At 46.6% G+C, this 15,246-nt stretch overlaps 2 protein-coding genes across 2 annotated transcripts; both read left to right on the forward strand.

Moving 5' to 3' along the window:
* Positions 1-748: 748 nt before the first annotated feature.
* Positions 749-6,623, forward strand: LOC139438280 (testis-specific Y-encoded protein 2-like). Its single transcript, XM_071213407.1, has 7 exons — positions 749-1,111; positions 2,050-2,127; positions 2,256-2,364; positions 2,463-2,608; positions 2,717-2,799; positions 3,461-3,598; positions 6,491-6,623. Exons 1-7 carry the CDS (start codon positions 749-751, stop codon positions 6,621-6,623), a joined length of 1,050 nt encoding a protein of 349 aa, XP_071069508.1.
* A 178-nt stretch (positions 6,624-6,801) lies between these two features.
* LOC139438281 (testis-specific Y-encoded protein 9-like) lies at positions 6,802-13,914 on the forward strand. The gene is made up of 5 exons (XM_071213408.1): positions 6,802-7,051; positions 7,982-8,058; positions 8,188-8,299; positions 8,375-8,520; positions 13,852-13,914. The coding sequence occupies exons 1-5, from the start codon at positions 6,802-6,804 to the stop codon at positions 13,912-13,914; spliced, it is 648 nt and encodes a 215-aa protein (XP_071069509.1).
* The last annotated feature ends 1,332 nt before the right edge of the window (positions 13,915-15,246 follow it).

Consider the following 15,246-nt stretch of genomic DNA (forward strand, 5'->3'; position numbering starts at 1 on the left):
TCGGCTGCCAGGGCGCAGTTTTCCCGGCTCCGCTTAGGTTTTGTGGGCGGGATAATCGCTGCGGGCAGCCAGATCCTGTATGGCGGGGTCTGCCTCCATGGCTTAGGAAATTCCGCCCCAGAACCAGCCGGGGTCCCCGCGCGGGCCCTGACCTGACCTTCACTGAGCGCCACGCACGTTCCCCACCAGCCTGCTGGAGGTGAGCAGCGCCCTGCAGACTCGCTCCCTCGAAGGCTGGGCTGCGGGTTGCAGGCGCAGGCTTTGCTCCAGCCCAGTGTGAGGGCGGGGCAGGAGCGGGGAAGGGCAGGAGCGGGAGGGGCCAGGGCTCTGCGCCGCCGGAGGGGTGGGGGGGGGGGGAGCGGCGTGGGGCGTGGAAAGCGCGGCTTTCCCCGTCACTGGCCGTCGTGCCGTCACCAAACGCTGCGCATGCGCCCAGGACGTCTCCAACGCCACAGGCTGCCGGGGCCCACCCGCGTAGCTAGGGGGCGCTGCTGTACCCGCGGGCGTGGCCTGGGGAGAGCGTGTGCGGGGTCTTTCCCTGCACCGGCCCGGGCCACATGGCGAGTGAAGCGGGTCCTGGCGAAGGCCCGGCTCCCCAGGCACGCTCAGAACACCTCGTTGGCCTGGCAAGCGGCCCTCTGGTAGGAGAGTCGCTGGGGCCTGCCGGCGAGCGGTCCCCACAGAGCTGCAGGGCAGGGCCGGAGGCACAGGCCCCAGCTGGAGGGAAGGAGTCGGGGGAGGCCCCGGTATGTGGGGAGGTAGCCTTCCAGGCAACCGAGATCCGGGGAAAGAAAGACGAGGCAGAGGTGGGGAAGGATGTGGTAGTGGAGAATATACTGGAGGTGGCGGTTATAGTAGTAGAGGAGGAGCGAGAGGAGAAACTAGCGGAGAGGCGGAAGCAAAACAGGCAGGCACGGCCAGAACGTGGACCCACCAGTACCCGACCCTCCTTGGAGCAGCTGTTAGCCCTCAGTTAGATCTGGAGCCAGTGAATGCCGAAGCCAGCAGGGCCTTCTTTCGGCTGAAGCGTACCCTGTGGCAGAGGCGCAAAAAACACATGGACAACAGAAAAGCCGTCATCCAGGGTATTCCTGGTTTCTGGGTCAAAGCCGTATCCTTCCTATTGCTCACACGTGGTGGCCTCCATGGGGTTCACCTAGGGAAATGGTGGTTAGAGAGGGCACTGCCAGTTGGCGAGGGGTTACTCACAGCTGGGGTGGGTACAGTTGGGAACCAACGGGCCCAGGGATGAGACAACGGCCTTTCTTGAACCACACTCACGCAAATCCTAGGCAAAAGGTGCCTGAAACCTTTGGGCTTATGCGTAATGTGGGGAAACTTCGTGGGTGTTTACGTATGTGTGGAGATCTGTATGCAGCATTAAAAACAGCATAAAGAAACTTTCACATACAGCAGGTACGTGTAGCACACTTTTTCGTGGAAAATAACCGACCGGATGTTGTGCAAACTCCCATCCTGTCATGTACGTGCTGTGTTGTCACTGCCACTATTTCCTTGCCAAACACCACATTTTCCAAACAGTGATTTCCTTTGTGCTACAGCTGCTGTCCCTTGCTTGGCACCATCTTCACTGCATGCGCTCTTCCTCCAAATATATATGCCATCTCCTTGTACTGTGTGATGCCAGCAGAGCTCCAAACATAGCCATGTAGCTCATGTTAAACCAGAGGACATTTTTCAGGTCATAGCCTTATGTGAACATCCCCACGTCCTCACTGAGAGCCCAGAGAGCACACATCCAGACCCAAGAAGTATCAGGGCAGAAGAGACAGGAGGGCACATAGGAGAGAGAGGGATCAAGAGCTCCTTAGAAACAAACAGTCCATATGTGAGTACAGACAGCCACAGAAAACCGAGAGGACCGTAGAGCCTAAGCAACCTCTCATGAAGGATGGCAATTGAGAGAGAGCTCTACAATGGCAGATTATCTGGTAGATGTCCTGCCTTATGTTGGTTGCTTGCCAGATATGCTTTGCCTGCTTTTAACCCTTTCATTCCTAGCTTAGAAGGCTCCTTGACTCAATGCAGATTCTGAACCATCCCCAGATATCAGCCATGATCACTGACCAAGATGAAGACATGCTTAACTACATGACCAATCTGGAGGTGAGGCAGGGAAGACTGAGGTGCTGGAGCTGGGTGGGGGCCAGCAAGGGGAAATAATTCATCCATGGAAACAGGCAGGGGTCTTCTAGGAAGAGATTGTACATGTCTACTCCATGTCGTCATGGCAGGTGGAGAACAGCCAAGCCAAGAACCACTGCAAGATCACGTTTTTCTTTAGGAGAAACCCGTATTTCCAGAATGAAGTAATCATTAAGGAGTATGACTTTAATGTCACTGGTAAGAGATGGCTTTCCAGGTGGATCATGGCAAATGGTAGGGGTGGGCCTTAAACCGAAAGGATCCAGTCCCTGGATCACATTTTCCTCTTTCTACAGGATATAGGCCCTCTCATTCCACTCCAGTCCAGTGGTTCCGGGATTATGGACGCCAGGCCTCCCGTCACAGGCATCACAATGATAACTTTAACTTCTTCAACTGGTTCTCCGACCACAACTTTGCAGTGTATAACAGAATTGCTGAGGTGGGGCAACTCTGGGAATCATCAGAAGTGGCCTTTGTTGGCCTGCCCCTAGCTGCTTGGGGAATGAGGTTCTTACCCTGGCCTAACCCTACCTGTTTCCTCTATCAGATCATCAATGAGGACCTGTGGCCCAATGCCCTGCAGTACTACCCAAGGGAGGAAGGGACCAGCACAGAGAACGGAGAGGATGGGTGAGGATAATGGGCAGTGGGGACTGAAATGCAGTGGTCATTTGCTGGGAAATTCATTTCTGTGGTGGAGGAACTGAGGTTAAGAGTAAGACTTTATGCACCCCAGGTCAGGCAGGGAGTCATTGTGAGACAGGAACATTGGAGAACTGTTTCAAAACAGGTTCTGGATGGGGAAGTTTAAGCCTAATAAAGGAGCATGACCAGCCCAGGCCACTCATATGGATGGAAGGCTGAATCTTTAGCTCCATTTCCCTGAAACATCATTCCATGGGTTTCATTTCCACAGTCAAACTCCTACATTTAGGTTTGGCTCACCCTAAGGCTTTATAACCACCTTCTCCGAAAATGACTACCAATCTCTATGGAATTACTCACTAGAGTGTTCCATCACTTTTCTATTCATATAATCAGTCTTTTAATTGTCATGTCTATCTCCTGACCCCTCCCACAGCAATATGGATAATATAGGCATGCAGGGATTATATGAACTCATGGGGGAGAAAGTTTAAGAAATCACAAGTGATGAAGGAATAGTCTCCAGTACAGGACCTGTAGGAATTAACTTAATATTCTAATATTGCCCAGGAAAAAAATACAGCTTTTAGTGTGTGTGTGTGTATGTATGTGTATCTGTATACTTTTCTATGTGTTCATGTTTCAGGGCTCGTAGAGCTTTTAATATGAAAATGATAGAGCAAATATCAGAAGGCATAAAGAGCTACTTCAGAAACAAGAAATGGTGGCAAGATGCTTCTCCTGGGCAGGAGAGAAATGAAGAACTGGGTAATAAGAGAGGAAGGCACTGAAGTGATAGTAGTTAGAAATAAACACAAACACGTATGTCTGTCTTTGTGTGTGTATTTATATGATTTTTTTTTTTTTTTTTTTTTGGAGTAGATGCAATAAATAGAACTCCTTGTTTAGGGCTTCTTAATATTCTCTAGGAAATTCCTAGTCTGGAGAGAAGGAGCCAGGGAAAAGGGCTTGGCCTACAAATGTGGATCGTATGTATTATGCTTTGGGTGTCTAAATGAGGGCACAATTATTTCTACTAGTAGAGGCACTGGGGAGGACAAGAAGAAGAGACTAGTTGCTAGAGATAGGTGTTCTTTATTTCTTAGGAAAGTTCTGGGTTTACAGTGAAATCATGCATAAAATGCAGAATTCCCACGTACCACCCTAATAACACCTCACATCAACGTGGAACACTTATTACAATTGGTGAGAGAACATTTTAATAATCATAATATTAACTATATTCCATGATTTAACTTGGTGTTTCCTGTCTGTATAGTGTAGTTCTATGGATTTAAAAGTTTATTCTGTTACCAAACATATGGTCTAATATTTTCATTTTAAAAATCATTATAAACTTCCGAGAAGTTTTAACTACAGAAAAGTTACATCAAAAGTATAGGGGATCCCTGTATTACCTATACCCACCCTCATACACATTTTCCCATTACTAATGCCATTCATTAATGATGGATATTTGTTCGACTTGATGAACCAAATAGAAGCACTGTTACTAACCAAGGTCTATAGTGTGTCTTTTGCACTTCACACTGTTTAGTTTTATAGGCTTTGGCAAACGTATAATGCCCTGTGTCTGTCACTGCAGTAACATACAGGACAATTGCAATGCCCTAAAAGTAGTGTTCTGCCTGCTTATCATTCCTTCTCCCTCTGAAACTCTGGTAGTCACTGTCTTTTTATCAATGTTAAAAGTTCTTTGTTACCACATGATACCAAAAACAATAAGTCTACCTAAGTCCATGATTAACTGTTTTGCTTGTAACTGTAAATTCTCCCCACTTGGGGGATGGACTTGCCCACCATCATCATTTCGTTAGTTGTCCTGGACAAGTCTGAAGAGCTGGAGAGTAACTGTTGGTCACGACTCTGCTGGGATTGAGGGCTCAATTGGCATACGAACAGTTTGAAGATTCACATCTCTAAGACATATGTTTGATGGTTGTGAAAACTACAGATGGAAGTAAAAGGGGAGAAGAATCACATGTAGGGAATTCCTGTGTAGCCAGCTGAACAGGTATGGATTTCATGGACCTCGGTGCCTTGCATATAGTGTAGAGATGTCCGTAGGGCTTTTGTTTGAAGTTTTGTTTAGTGTGGTAATTAGTGAAGTCCCCCAGAGGATCTGCATTCATTATCTAAAATTTTTCATAAATTAAACATTTTCCTTTTAAACATAACTCTCCATTCTCTTTTCCCAGCCTTCTAATCTACTTTCCATCTCTTAATTATTTTAGATGCTTCCTAAAGGGTAATCAACAGTATTCATCTTTTTGAGTGTTGTTTCATTCAGTACAATGTTCAGAAGATTCATTTGTGTCATGGCTTAAGAACTCTATTCCTTTTTATGACTGAATAATGTTTTATTATTTGCCTATACCAAAGTTGTTTTTTTTTTAATCCATTCATCTGCACTTGAGTTTTCCACCATGACATAATGTCTGGGATGAACTCTGCACTTTTTGAAGTCTTTTGGCCATAAAACATATTTAATGCGCCCTCATTTTGGTCATAGTCTATTTCCACATGCATATTTGGTTGTTGGTGCTTGGTAATAAACTCTCAGTGCCACGAAGCTCATCCCTGGGAGTCATTACATTTTCCTTTCAGTAGCATTCAGGTATCTATATGTACTTCGGTGGTAATAGCATTTACAGCGTTGTGCTACCATCGTCACCATCCATTACCACAACGTTCCATCCTTCCAAACAGGATAGAGGATATCTTAAATTTTAGTCCATTATTGAAGAAAACATTCACCAAAGATTTTTGAATGCAAGAACCCTTTGCAGTGACTACCAGTCACCCTGTCAGGACCACTCTTCAAAATTAGAGTTTAGGGACTTGATGTGAAATATATTCACAGGCACTTTGGGAAAAGGAAACTTGCATGTGGAAGGTTCAGATTTTCCAGGGCTTCTGAGTCTGGTGAGTACAGGAAAATCAGAACTGCAAGAAGAAAACATTTCTCATAATGAAAAGTGCAGTGCTACCTTTCCTTTCTTTGCATTTCATTTTTGGTGCAAAATGGATCTAGTCAGAGGTAATGAGATCTAAGTGTGCATGCTGGTGTAAACAAGTGTCAGGCTACCCATGTACACTCCTTCCATGATGACCCTAAATGTAATCACTTTGTTTTTAGCCCTCTTCTGACAGCCTTGAATCTTTTGCCCAAAATCAGCATTGGGTGACTCCACATATTGCTTTGCATTTCCCCACAAACCTTCAAGTTCTTTTCCCTTCTAGTCACAGCAGCCTTTCACTTCTTAAAAGTTCCACAGCAAGCCTTGAGAAATAATTTTGTGAGCTCATGACTGACAGTTTTAATCTATATGCTTAGACTACTCTCCCACAAACTAAGAATACACTGATCTTTGAACTGCTTGACTACTTTTGTATCAGTTGCCCCTATGTGTAATGACTAAAGATGTAACTTCAGCCCTACTGACAAACCTTGAAAATGCTCATTTTGGGTAATTGTGAAAGTGTAACTTCTGCCCTGTTGAGAAATATTGTCAGTGTCCAGTCCTCAATTATCTGTCCAGAGCGCTACATTTTAAAATCATGCTTTCCATGCATATGCCTGTGGGAAACAAAGGCATTTGTTTCCGTAACAGCAAGTTACTTCCGTAATAACTGGGCCATGCTGTCCCTACAGGTGCACGTGCCTGGCGGAACCAGGACTTGATAGCACGAACGACCTGGGCAACAAGATTTATGAGTGTATTTGTTTCAGTAACATAATAGAATATTGTGAGCTTTGGTCACTATCTAATCCACCGTATTCTTAAGGATAACATAATGGTAATGGTTATCTAGAATAGTTCCTGCTAGTGGTAATAGTTATCTAGGATAGTTCCTCTTCTCACGACCTGTTGGGGTATATAAACAAGCCCCTGAGACTAATAAATTTGTCTGACGAGCTTGAGGCTTCAGTGTGATCGGGAGGACGTGGTGCTGGAGAATATCATGGAGGTAGTGGAGGGAGTGGCCGAAGAGCAGGTGCAAGAGCAGGAGCGAGAGGCGGAGCAGAAAAGCCTGGAGGAGGGGCAGGAGGAGTGCGGGCGGGCCCAGCCAGGGTGCGATGCCGCGGAGGCCAGGACATCCCTGCAGGCGCTGGAGGTCCTGCAGTTAGAGCTGAGCAGCCTGCAAGCCCGAGCCAACCGGGCCCTGTGCCTGCTGAAGCGCAAGCTGAAGCGCAGAAGCAGCATCATCGAGGGTATTCCTGGCTTCTGGGTCAAAACCGTATCCTTGTGCAACTGCGTTTAGCTAAAGTCCAAGCGCAGGCAAAGCTCCTTTCTGGTGATAGAAAGTGCAGCTTTCTTAAGTGCAGGGAGGGAATTTGGCCGAAGAGACGCAAAGAAACTTTTGGGGGTGGTGAAAATCTGCTAAATCCTGTTTGGTGATTATGTGGGTGTGTAGAGTTGTGGCTACTGAACAGATTAAGGGCTGGACATTTTATTATATGTTGATTATATTTTAATACAAAAAGATGATAAAAGCCCTCCCCCAAAAAACACCAAAAAAAAAAATACCAACAAAAAACGTATCCTTACTGCAATTCCAAGGGGAGTGGACTAGGGGTGAGGGTCATGGGAGGAAGTCACAGCTGGGGAAGGAGGCAGTCCTAGTTGTGAGAGGCAGTGGTGCAAGAGGAAAGAGGTCCTGTTGAGGAAAAGGGATGGACACAGCCACACACAGGGGTCTTGGGAGGATATTGATTCTGTGGGTAGTAATTTTGTCTTCCTTCTTCATGTGTAGGATTTAGCTCTATGTACTGCTTACTTAGGCGGATACATTCAGCACATGAAGTCCTATGTACACTTTTGCACCCTCACCAGGAACTCAGAGACTGCCTTTCGTGCATAATTAGTAGCATACAGACCCCCACAGATTTGTAAGAGAGCGCTCAGGATCTCAGGAAACAGACTTTCCAAGTGTGAGAGCAGACGGCTATATGGGAACAGAAAGCCAAGAAAACAGTAGACGAAAGGTAGTCTATGATGAAGGGTGTGATTGAAGGAGACCATCCAGCAATGCCTAGAAATCTGGGAGGTGCACTACCCATGTCTCATTGCTCTGTGGATGTACACTGCTTGCATCTATCCCTTCCATCCGTAGCATGTTAAGGCTTCTTGACCCGGTGCAGATTCTGAACCACCTCAGATGTCAGCCATCATCACTGACCAAGATGTGGACATGCTCAGCTACATGATCAATTTGGAGGTGAGTCTGGGAGCATCAGCCCTCAGGGATGAGCTAGCTATTGAGGGCAAGTGGTACTGATTCAGAACCGAATCAGGGAAAGGCTTGTTCCATAGGGAGGGGTCACCTTTCTCTACCTTTCCCTGTCAGGTGGAAGAATTCAGCTATCCCAGGAAGAGCTGCAAGATCACATTTTCCTTTCGGAGCAACCCCTACTTTGAAAATGAAGCCATCATTAAGATTTATGACATTACCATCACTGGTAAGATGTGGTTTTCTGGATGGGCCAGGCACGGAGGTGTTCAGAATCTTTTCCCACATCTTCCTCTTCTTCCAGGATACTGGGAATTTTACTCCACTCCGATCCAATGGTTCCACACTTTTGAACACCAGGCCTACAACCGCAGCCACCACTGCACCAATTTTAAGCTTTTTAACTTGTTTTCTGACCACAACTTTGCAGAATCTAATAGGATTGCTGAGGTGAGGCCATCATGGGGAGCATAAGAAATGGCCTTGGAGGGCCTCCCAGCTACTTGGGTAGTGGGAATAGGGTCCATACCCTGGTCCCACCATGCTTTTTCCACTACCAGATCATCTGTAAGGATCTCTGGCTGAATCCCCTGCAATACTACCCAAGGATGGAGGAGGCAAGAAGAGGGAACAGAGAGGCAGACAGGTGAGAATGGGATGCAGTGGGGGTTAAATCTGTGTGCCAGCTGCCTGGAACTTTCAGTTCTCTAGTGAAGGAACTAAGGGTAAGAGAGAAGCAGTGAGTACCCCAGGTCTTCAGGGAGTTATTCCAAGATAGGAACCCTGGAGTAGTGTAATGAAAACAAAGTTGTCACTGGAGAAGCTTAATCCAGCTAGAAAGCAAGTCCAGCCGAATACACTTAGATGCAGAGATAATCTTCTCCACTCCTAAGCATAGTAACATGGGCATCAGCCCCAGCCCCAGCTCCAACATTTTGGTTTGCTCACCCTAAGATTGAGCTTGAATTGAAAACTGTCAACTTACCTTTATTTTCTCTGACCTACCTGAAATCCAGTATTCCTTCACTTTTGAATTAAGCAGTAGATTACAGTAGTGTTCATCTCATGTCACATGACAGTTGCATAAGTTGAAAAATCACTAATAATCGTGGTTTTTTTAAATTACCATAGTTGTTAGACATGACACTTGTTGAGTATCTTAAAACTCTCTGATGCTACATTTTGAGGAAGCGCCCATGATTTTCACCTGACTGACCAAGGGATCCATGGAACACAATAAGTTAAGAATTCCTGTTTTAGACTTTTCTAAATTGCTGCATAAAAATAACTTACCTATGGAAAGTAGGGTCTCTAATGGTGAAGTGAGGGGGTATAGCAGCCATGGAATTATAATTTGGGGCATAGTGGTTCCTACCATTTCATGGACTAGGGATGATGAGAGAAGAGAGAGGCCAATTAATTTTGGGTTATCGTTTTTACAAGGGGAAGAGAAGACAAAAGGTATAGTGAACAAGCAGCTCACGGGTTGGTAAAACCTTTATGTGCTTAATTTTTGATGTTTCACCTAATATCCTTTCATCCTGAATATTCTTATGAAAATGAACAAAACACAAGATGGAGGAAATCTTAAAACTTTTCACTTCTAAACAAAATGTTTTCCAAATCTGTATTAATAACACAGTTCTTCATAGGGCAACTTGTCAAGATAGTGTTTCTAAACAATAGTTTGGGCAATTCAATGTATTTAAAGATTACTGAGTCAGTGTCTGAAATTTGGATTAACTCTGTGGACACAGGCAGATTTTGTTAATTAGTTGCACAACTAATTATGAAATATTGTGCATAACAAACAACTTCAAGAATCTCAGCAGCTTACAACAAAAATATATTACGTGCTAATGATGCATTTTTATTTACATGCCTGCATCAATAGGTGATAATAGTGTGTCAGCATGTATGTGTTAAGTATAGCAAGTTCATTCTCAAAACTGAGTCTGATCTCAAATACCTGGATAAAATGCATATTGCTGAGTGCCACCCAGAGAGATACTGACACAGTTCAGCTGGCGTGAGGCCCAGCACTTTATTGTTATAATGAGGTGAGTATAATACAGGTGATTTATGCAGAACACACTTTCAGAAACAATGGAATAATTGTTTGAATAAGCTCTAGGGACAGGCTACTGGTGCTTCAGTTCTAGGCTTAGGCAAGAAACTTGCCTCTTTTTTTTTTCCCTCTTTATTTTTTTTTTAAGTTACATTTAAAAAATGTAAGAGGTCCCCAAATATCCCCCATAGCCTCCCCCGCACTCCTTACACATCGACAACCTCTTTCATCATTTTGGCACATTCATTGCATTTGGTGACTACATTTTGGAGCACTGCTGCACCACATGGATAATGGTTTATATTGTACTTTACACTCTCCCCCAGTCCACCCAGTGGGCCATGGCAGAACATATAATGTCCAGCATCTGTCCCTGCAGTACCACCCAGGACAACTCCAAGTCCTGAAAATGCCCCCACACCATATCTCTTCTTCCCTCTCCCTACCCTCAGCAGCTACCATGGCCTCTCTCTCCACATTAATGCCACAATTTCTTCCTTTACTAATCTCAGTATTTCCATAGTAGAATATCAGTAAGTCCACTCTAATTCACACTCTGTTCCTCCATCCTGTGGATCCTGGGATGGTTATATCCACGCCACCTCTGTATCAAGATGAGGGTTAGATTCCACATGGATGCAGACTTGCAACTCCTACACTCTGGATTATTGGACTAAACTTGCCTCTCTTAAACTGAGTCCTCTCATCTCTGAAAAATGAACCATAATAATACCTACCTTGTGAGGTGGCTGTGAGGATTAAATGAGATCATGCATTTAAAATATGTGTCTACAATGTAAACCTTAATCCGTGCTTAGTGGCAATGCTCCAAAATGTGTTCATCAATTGCAAGGAATGTACCACACTAAAGAAGGATATTGTTTATGTGGGAAAACGTGGTAGGTGTGGGGACTGAATCATGTGTGTCCCCTATTTTTCTTTAATGTCCCATTTATGTAACCTAAGTATCTTAAAAATAAAACAGGTGTAATATGATGGCCTTTTGTGACATTGGAATTGTCTTTAATGATGTTATAGTTACAGATACAGGCCATTGTATATTTTGCCATAACTTATAAAAATGTGTGGCAGAGATTTTAAACTATGATGTAAACTATAAACCACACTTAATAGTGTCCTCCAGTATGTGTTCATCAATTGTAAGAAAAGTACCACGCGAATGAAGGATGTTGTTAATGTGGGAAAGTGTGGGAGGGGTAGCGACTGGGAAATATGGGAATTGTCTGCATTCATTCATTTATGTAACATATATATAATCTAAGTATCTTTTAAAAGGTATGTCTCAAAAAATGCAGGAAATGTAGATTCCTGAGAGGAGGTGGTAAAGGTGCCATTGATCTTGGTAACTAATGGAAAGGGGATCTATAGGAAAGAAAGAGATTGGCTCATAATTGCCTGGGCTCAGCTGAATTCCTTGTTTTACTCAGGCCTCTCCATTGGGGATAGAAGGTGGAATGGCAAGTATGCAGATGCAAGGTTGTCCCCAGGGTATTCCTAGTGATGACACCAGGTATTTTACCTCTGTTAATAGCTCTCTTGTCTACAGGCAGGCTTAAGTGTTGTGCCAAGCCCAGCAGTAGGTGGTTCATAGGAAAATGTGGGGTCTCTATGCCCTGTGTGAATACACTTCTTGGCCATGAAACCCTCTATTAGAAGTCTCCTACTTATTGTACGGTGCACCACACAGTTGCTATCACAACCAGTGCTTGTGCATCTGGTGGTCCTGTCCTTTCCTATGTCGTCATTTAATAATGCATTAAATTCAAAGAATGGGACGGTCTCCTGCAGAAAGACCCACACCTGGGAAAACTCCCTCAGCAAGGGCAGACACTTCAGCTCTTCCTCCCTGAGAGTGTAATATCCTCCCAGAAGCAACTCTAGTCCATGGGAACAACAAAGGGGAGACCCTGCCCATAACTGTAAATGGATATTCATTGTTTCACCCAGGAACTCCTCCCCATGATCAGGTAAGAGTCCACATGAGCATCTCTGTCATCGCCATAACTATATTGACATTGCTGGCTCTATATCGACTCTGTCCCCCCTGCTAATTTTATGGCAGACTTAATGTTGTGTATCACAGCAGCACTGTCAAGGCACAGGATTTGATATCAGAATTCATGGATCTTCCCTGCCCCTCAAGCATTAGATATCACCTCCTCTATGGATTTGACATTCTAGAAGATGCCGTGGCCCCCTTTTTAAGGGGGGAAGCTTAAACTCTAGAAAAGAAGCCTAGATCAGCTTTGGCTGCTGTTCCTATCACTCACCCCACAGATGGGACTGACAGAGGCCTTTCCAGTTCCAGAACTTTAGATTTCAAGGGGCCCTTACAGTTCTTATCATGCTACTGATATGGGCTATGTGTGGGGGCTGTGTGTTTCTTCATGAATATCTGGGCTGTTTGTGTAAACTTGCTAAAACTTAAAATTCCAGCAGAAGCCATGTGTGCATGCAAAGAATAAGAACTGCAGCCCCGCCTATGGCCAATGGTTCTGGTGCTGTACAAAGGACAAAGAGACTAGAGTTCATATGCTTGGTATCTGCCCATCCATTTCCATTATTACAAAAAAGAAAAAGAAAAAAAAATGAAAAGAAATAAAAAGAAAGACCAAAACACCCATGACTTATACTGCCAAGAAATTCCAATTCACATCCCTTGAAGCATAGAGGGGGTTGAGGGATTATTCAAGCAGAACCCACTTGTCTGTTCAGGGACAAGATGTCTGGGGTTTATACAGGCAACGAGTGCACATCCTAGATAGGGAAGGATGCCTGGAAAAGGATATGAGCTAAACAGGGTCCATATAACCGGAAAGTTGTGGCCATATACATGCAGAAGGATTCCAGCGTTTTTATACTTGGAAAGCCCACGTAGATCTATACTTTAGGGAAAAAGGAAAGGATCACTCACACATGTCAAATATGCAGCTTCTCTAAAAACAGTCTTCTGTTAAATGTGTTAATATGTAAATATCATACAACCCAGCAATTGCAGCCTGGAGCTTACGCTGGAGATGTGAAAACCTGTGTTTCCATAAATCTGCACAGGCATACCATAGCAACTTCTTCTTTAAAAGCCAAACACTGGAAAGAACTCCAAGATTCTTGAATGGTGACTGTTTAAAAGTGCCACGGCACCTAATGTCATGGAAGAGTAATCAGCAAGGAAAGGGATTAACATATTGACCCCTTAGTCCCACAGCCGGCAACCTCACTTTGGAAATTCAGTTAAGCAGGTGAGCAGAGCTTAAAGTGGCCATTTGTGCTGCGTCTCCAGGGGCTGAGGATGACTCTGCATAGAACAGTGCCAAGGGACCAGATGAAATGCCCCATGTTACAGATGATGCGTGACTCCATGTTTATTAAATCCTGTGTCGGGCAAAATTATGGAATTTAGATGTTTTCATGTCCCACTGTTAAGGGTAGGACGGGAAGCAGGTGATACGGCTCTTTGCTGCGGTATGTGCCACGTACCACAGCACTACTGTAACCTACTAATAGTAGGGGAATCTGTGTGTGGGTGTGTAAGGAGGATGGGGCAGGAATTCCCGGAATTTCCAGTGGAAATTTTCTGAAAACGTTTCTAAAAACAGCTTTTATGTCTAAGTCGGGGGTGGGGGTGGGGGGGCTTGAGGTGGTGAAAATGTCCTGTGGTTGTGGTATTGTGCTAGAGTTTTTCTTTTAACCAGATATTACCTGTGGGAGACAGTAACGGGTCCAACGGCTTTGGATTCGCTCACTGGCGCACGTGAATCCACAAGGAGGTGACTATAGAGTTAATTAAACGAAAACAATACATCTGAACTGCTGGCGTTCGCTGAGGCTGCAGTGTACTTCCCATCGCTGCTTGGAAATCCTGGCAGCAGACGGGAACCCAGTCAGCGTTCCCCTTAACAAAGACAGTCCTCCCTCAAGCTCCAGGACAGCAACTCGTGGCTCTGCAGGAGAACCAGGCAACAAGAGAGCAATTCCCCAGAAGAGGAGGCAAGCGCTCCAGGAGCAGCCTGCAACAAGGAAGGCACTGAGACCTAGGAGTGGGCCTCGCCCTTCCCGCGCCGTCTAACCTCGCCCTTACTTCCTGGCCTCAGCGGTCAGACCTCCTACTGCGAGGCAGGCTGGGCGCAAGGCCATCCGCCCTCAGCCTCCGTGGCCTCCCTACGAGCCTGCGACGTCCCGCAGCTGCTGTATAACAAGTTTGGGGTGTAACGGGCGACTCGGTCCAGAGTCAGTGTACAAGCACCCGGTAACGGTGCTCCTGCTGCAGAAGGACTGCCTGCTCTCTCAGGCAGCTGGAGGCCAAGGGCGAGCGGAGCTTTGAGCCGGACAGGCGGCTGGAAGGCTGCAGGCGGGGCCGCTTGCACCACGGGACCCACTACCGCGAGGTCCGCCAGGTCCGCTCTGGCCGCCACCGGGTACGCTTCTTCTTCCTCACCGCGTGTGCGCCCGGTGCGCGGAGAGCGTCCTGGACCACCTGCGACGGGGCGAGCACGCCCCGACGTGGCCGTCATGAGCGCCTGCCTCTGGGACCTGTCCAGGTACGGCCGGGGGTCCTGGCGGAGCTACAGGGAGACCCTGCGGAGGGTGTTGGGTGGTCTGAGCCGCGTGCTGCCCGCGCCCTGCCTGCTGGTGTGGACACCGCCGAGCCGCTGGCTCAGACTTGTCCGCGGGCTTTCTGCCGCGGGAGCGCTAGCCCGGGGCCGCCCGCCTGCGTCGTGGGAAGGCGTTGTGGAGGCCAACTTCTCCAGCGCCCTTGAGGCCCGCAGACGAGGATTCGAAGTGCTGACTTCCGCTTCCACTTCCCGCAGACCGCGCAGCACCGGCAGCAAGCCGGCGTGCGCTGGGACCAGCGAGCTCACGCCATCTCTCTCAGCTGCTGCTGGGCACCTGGCTGACGCCTGGGGCGTGGACCTCCCGTGCCGCGCGCGTGCGGGCAGGTGGATCCTGGACGGCGCGGCGAGGGGCCGTCGAGAAGGCGCAGCCGGCAGGGAGCCCCAAGACAGCCGACATGGACGCAGTGAACGAGCTGCACCTCCCTTGCCGTCCAATCCCAGGTCTCTGGGCTCCCTGCGGCGCCCGGGCCGCCC

The sequence above is a fragment of the Dasypus novemcinctus genome, chromosome Y (genome assembly GCF_030445035.2).
Source record: "Dasypus novemcinctus isolate mDasNov1 chromosome Y, mDasNov1.1.hap2, whole genome shotgun sequence".
NCBI classification, from domain to species: domain Eukaryota; kingdom Metazoa; phylum Chordata; class Mammalia; order Cingulata; family Dasypodidae; genus Dasypus; species Dasypus novemcinctus.

What these genes read in the sequence shown, in the direction of transcription:
- LOC139438281 (XM_071213408.1), top strand. Translation starts at nt 6,802, where the DNA reads ATGGAGGTAGTGGAGGGAGTGGCCGAAGAGCAGGTGCAAGAGCAGGAG. An exon ending in CAGAAGCAGCATCATCGAGG is followed by an intron (nt 7,052 to 7,981) that starts GTATTCCTGGCT and finishes GACCCGGTGCAG; the next exon opens with ATTCTGAACCACCTCAGATG. An exon ending in GCTACATGATCAATTTGGAG is followed by an intron (nt 8,059 to 8,187) that starts GTGAGTCTGGGA and finishes TTTCCCTGTCAG; the next exon opens with GTGGAAGAATTCAGCTATCC.
- LOC139438280 (XM_071213407.1), top strand. Translation starts at nt 749, where the DNA reads ATGTGGGGAGGTAGCCTTCCAGGCAACCGAGATCCGGGGAAAGAAAGA. An exon ending in ACAGAGAACGGAGAGGATGG is followed by an intron (nt 2,800 to 3,460) that starts GTGAGGATAATG and finishes TTCATGTTTCAG; the next exon opens with GGCTCGTAGAGCTTTTAATA. An exon ending in CTGGGTAATAAGAGAGGAAG is followed by an intron (nt 3,599 to 6,490) that starts GCACTGAAGTGA and finishes CTGTCCCTACAG; the next exon opens with GTGCACGTGCCTGGCGGAAC.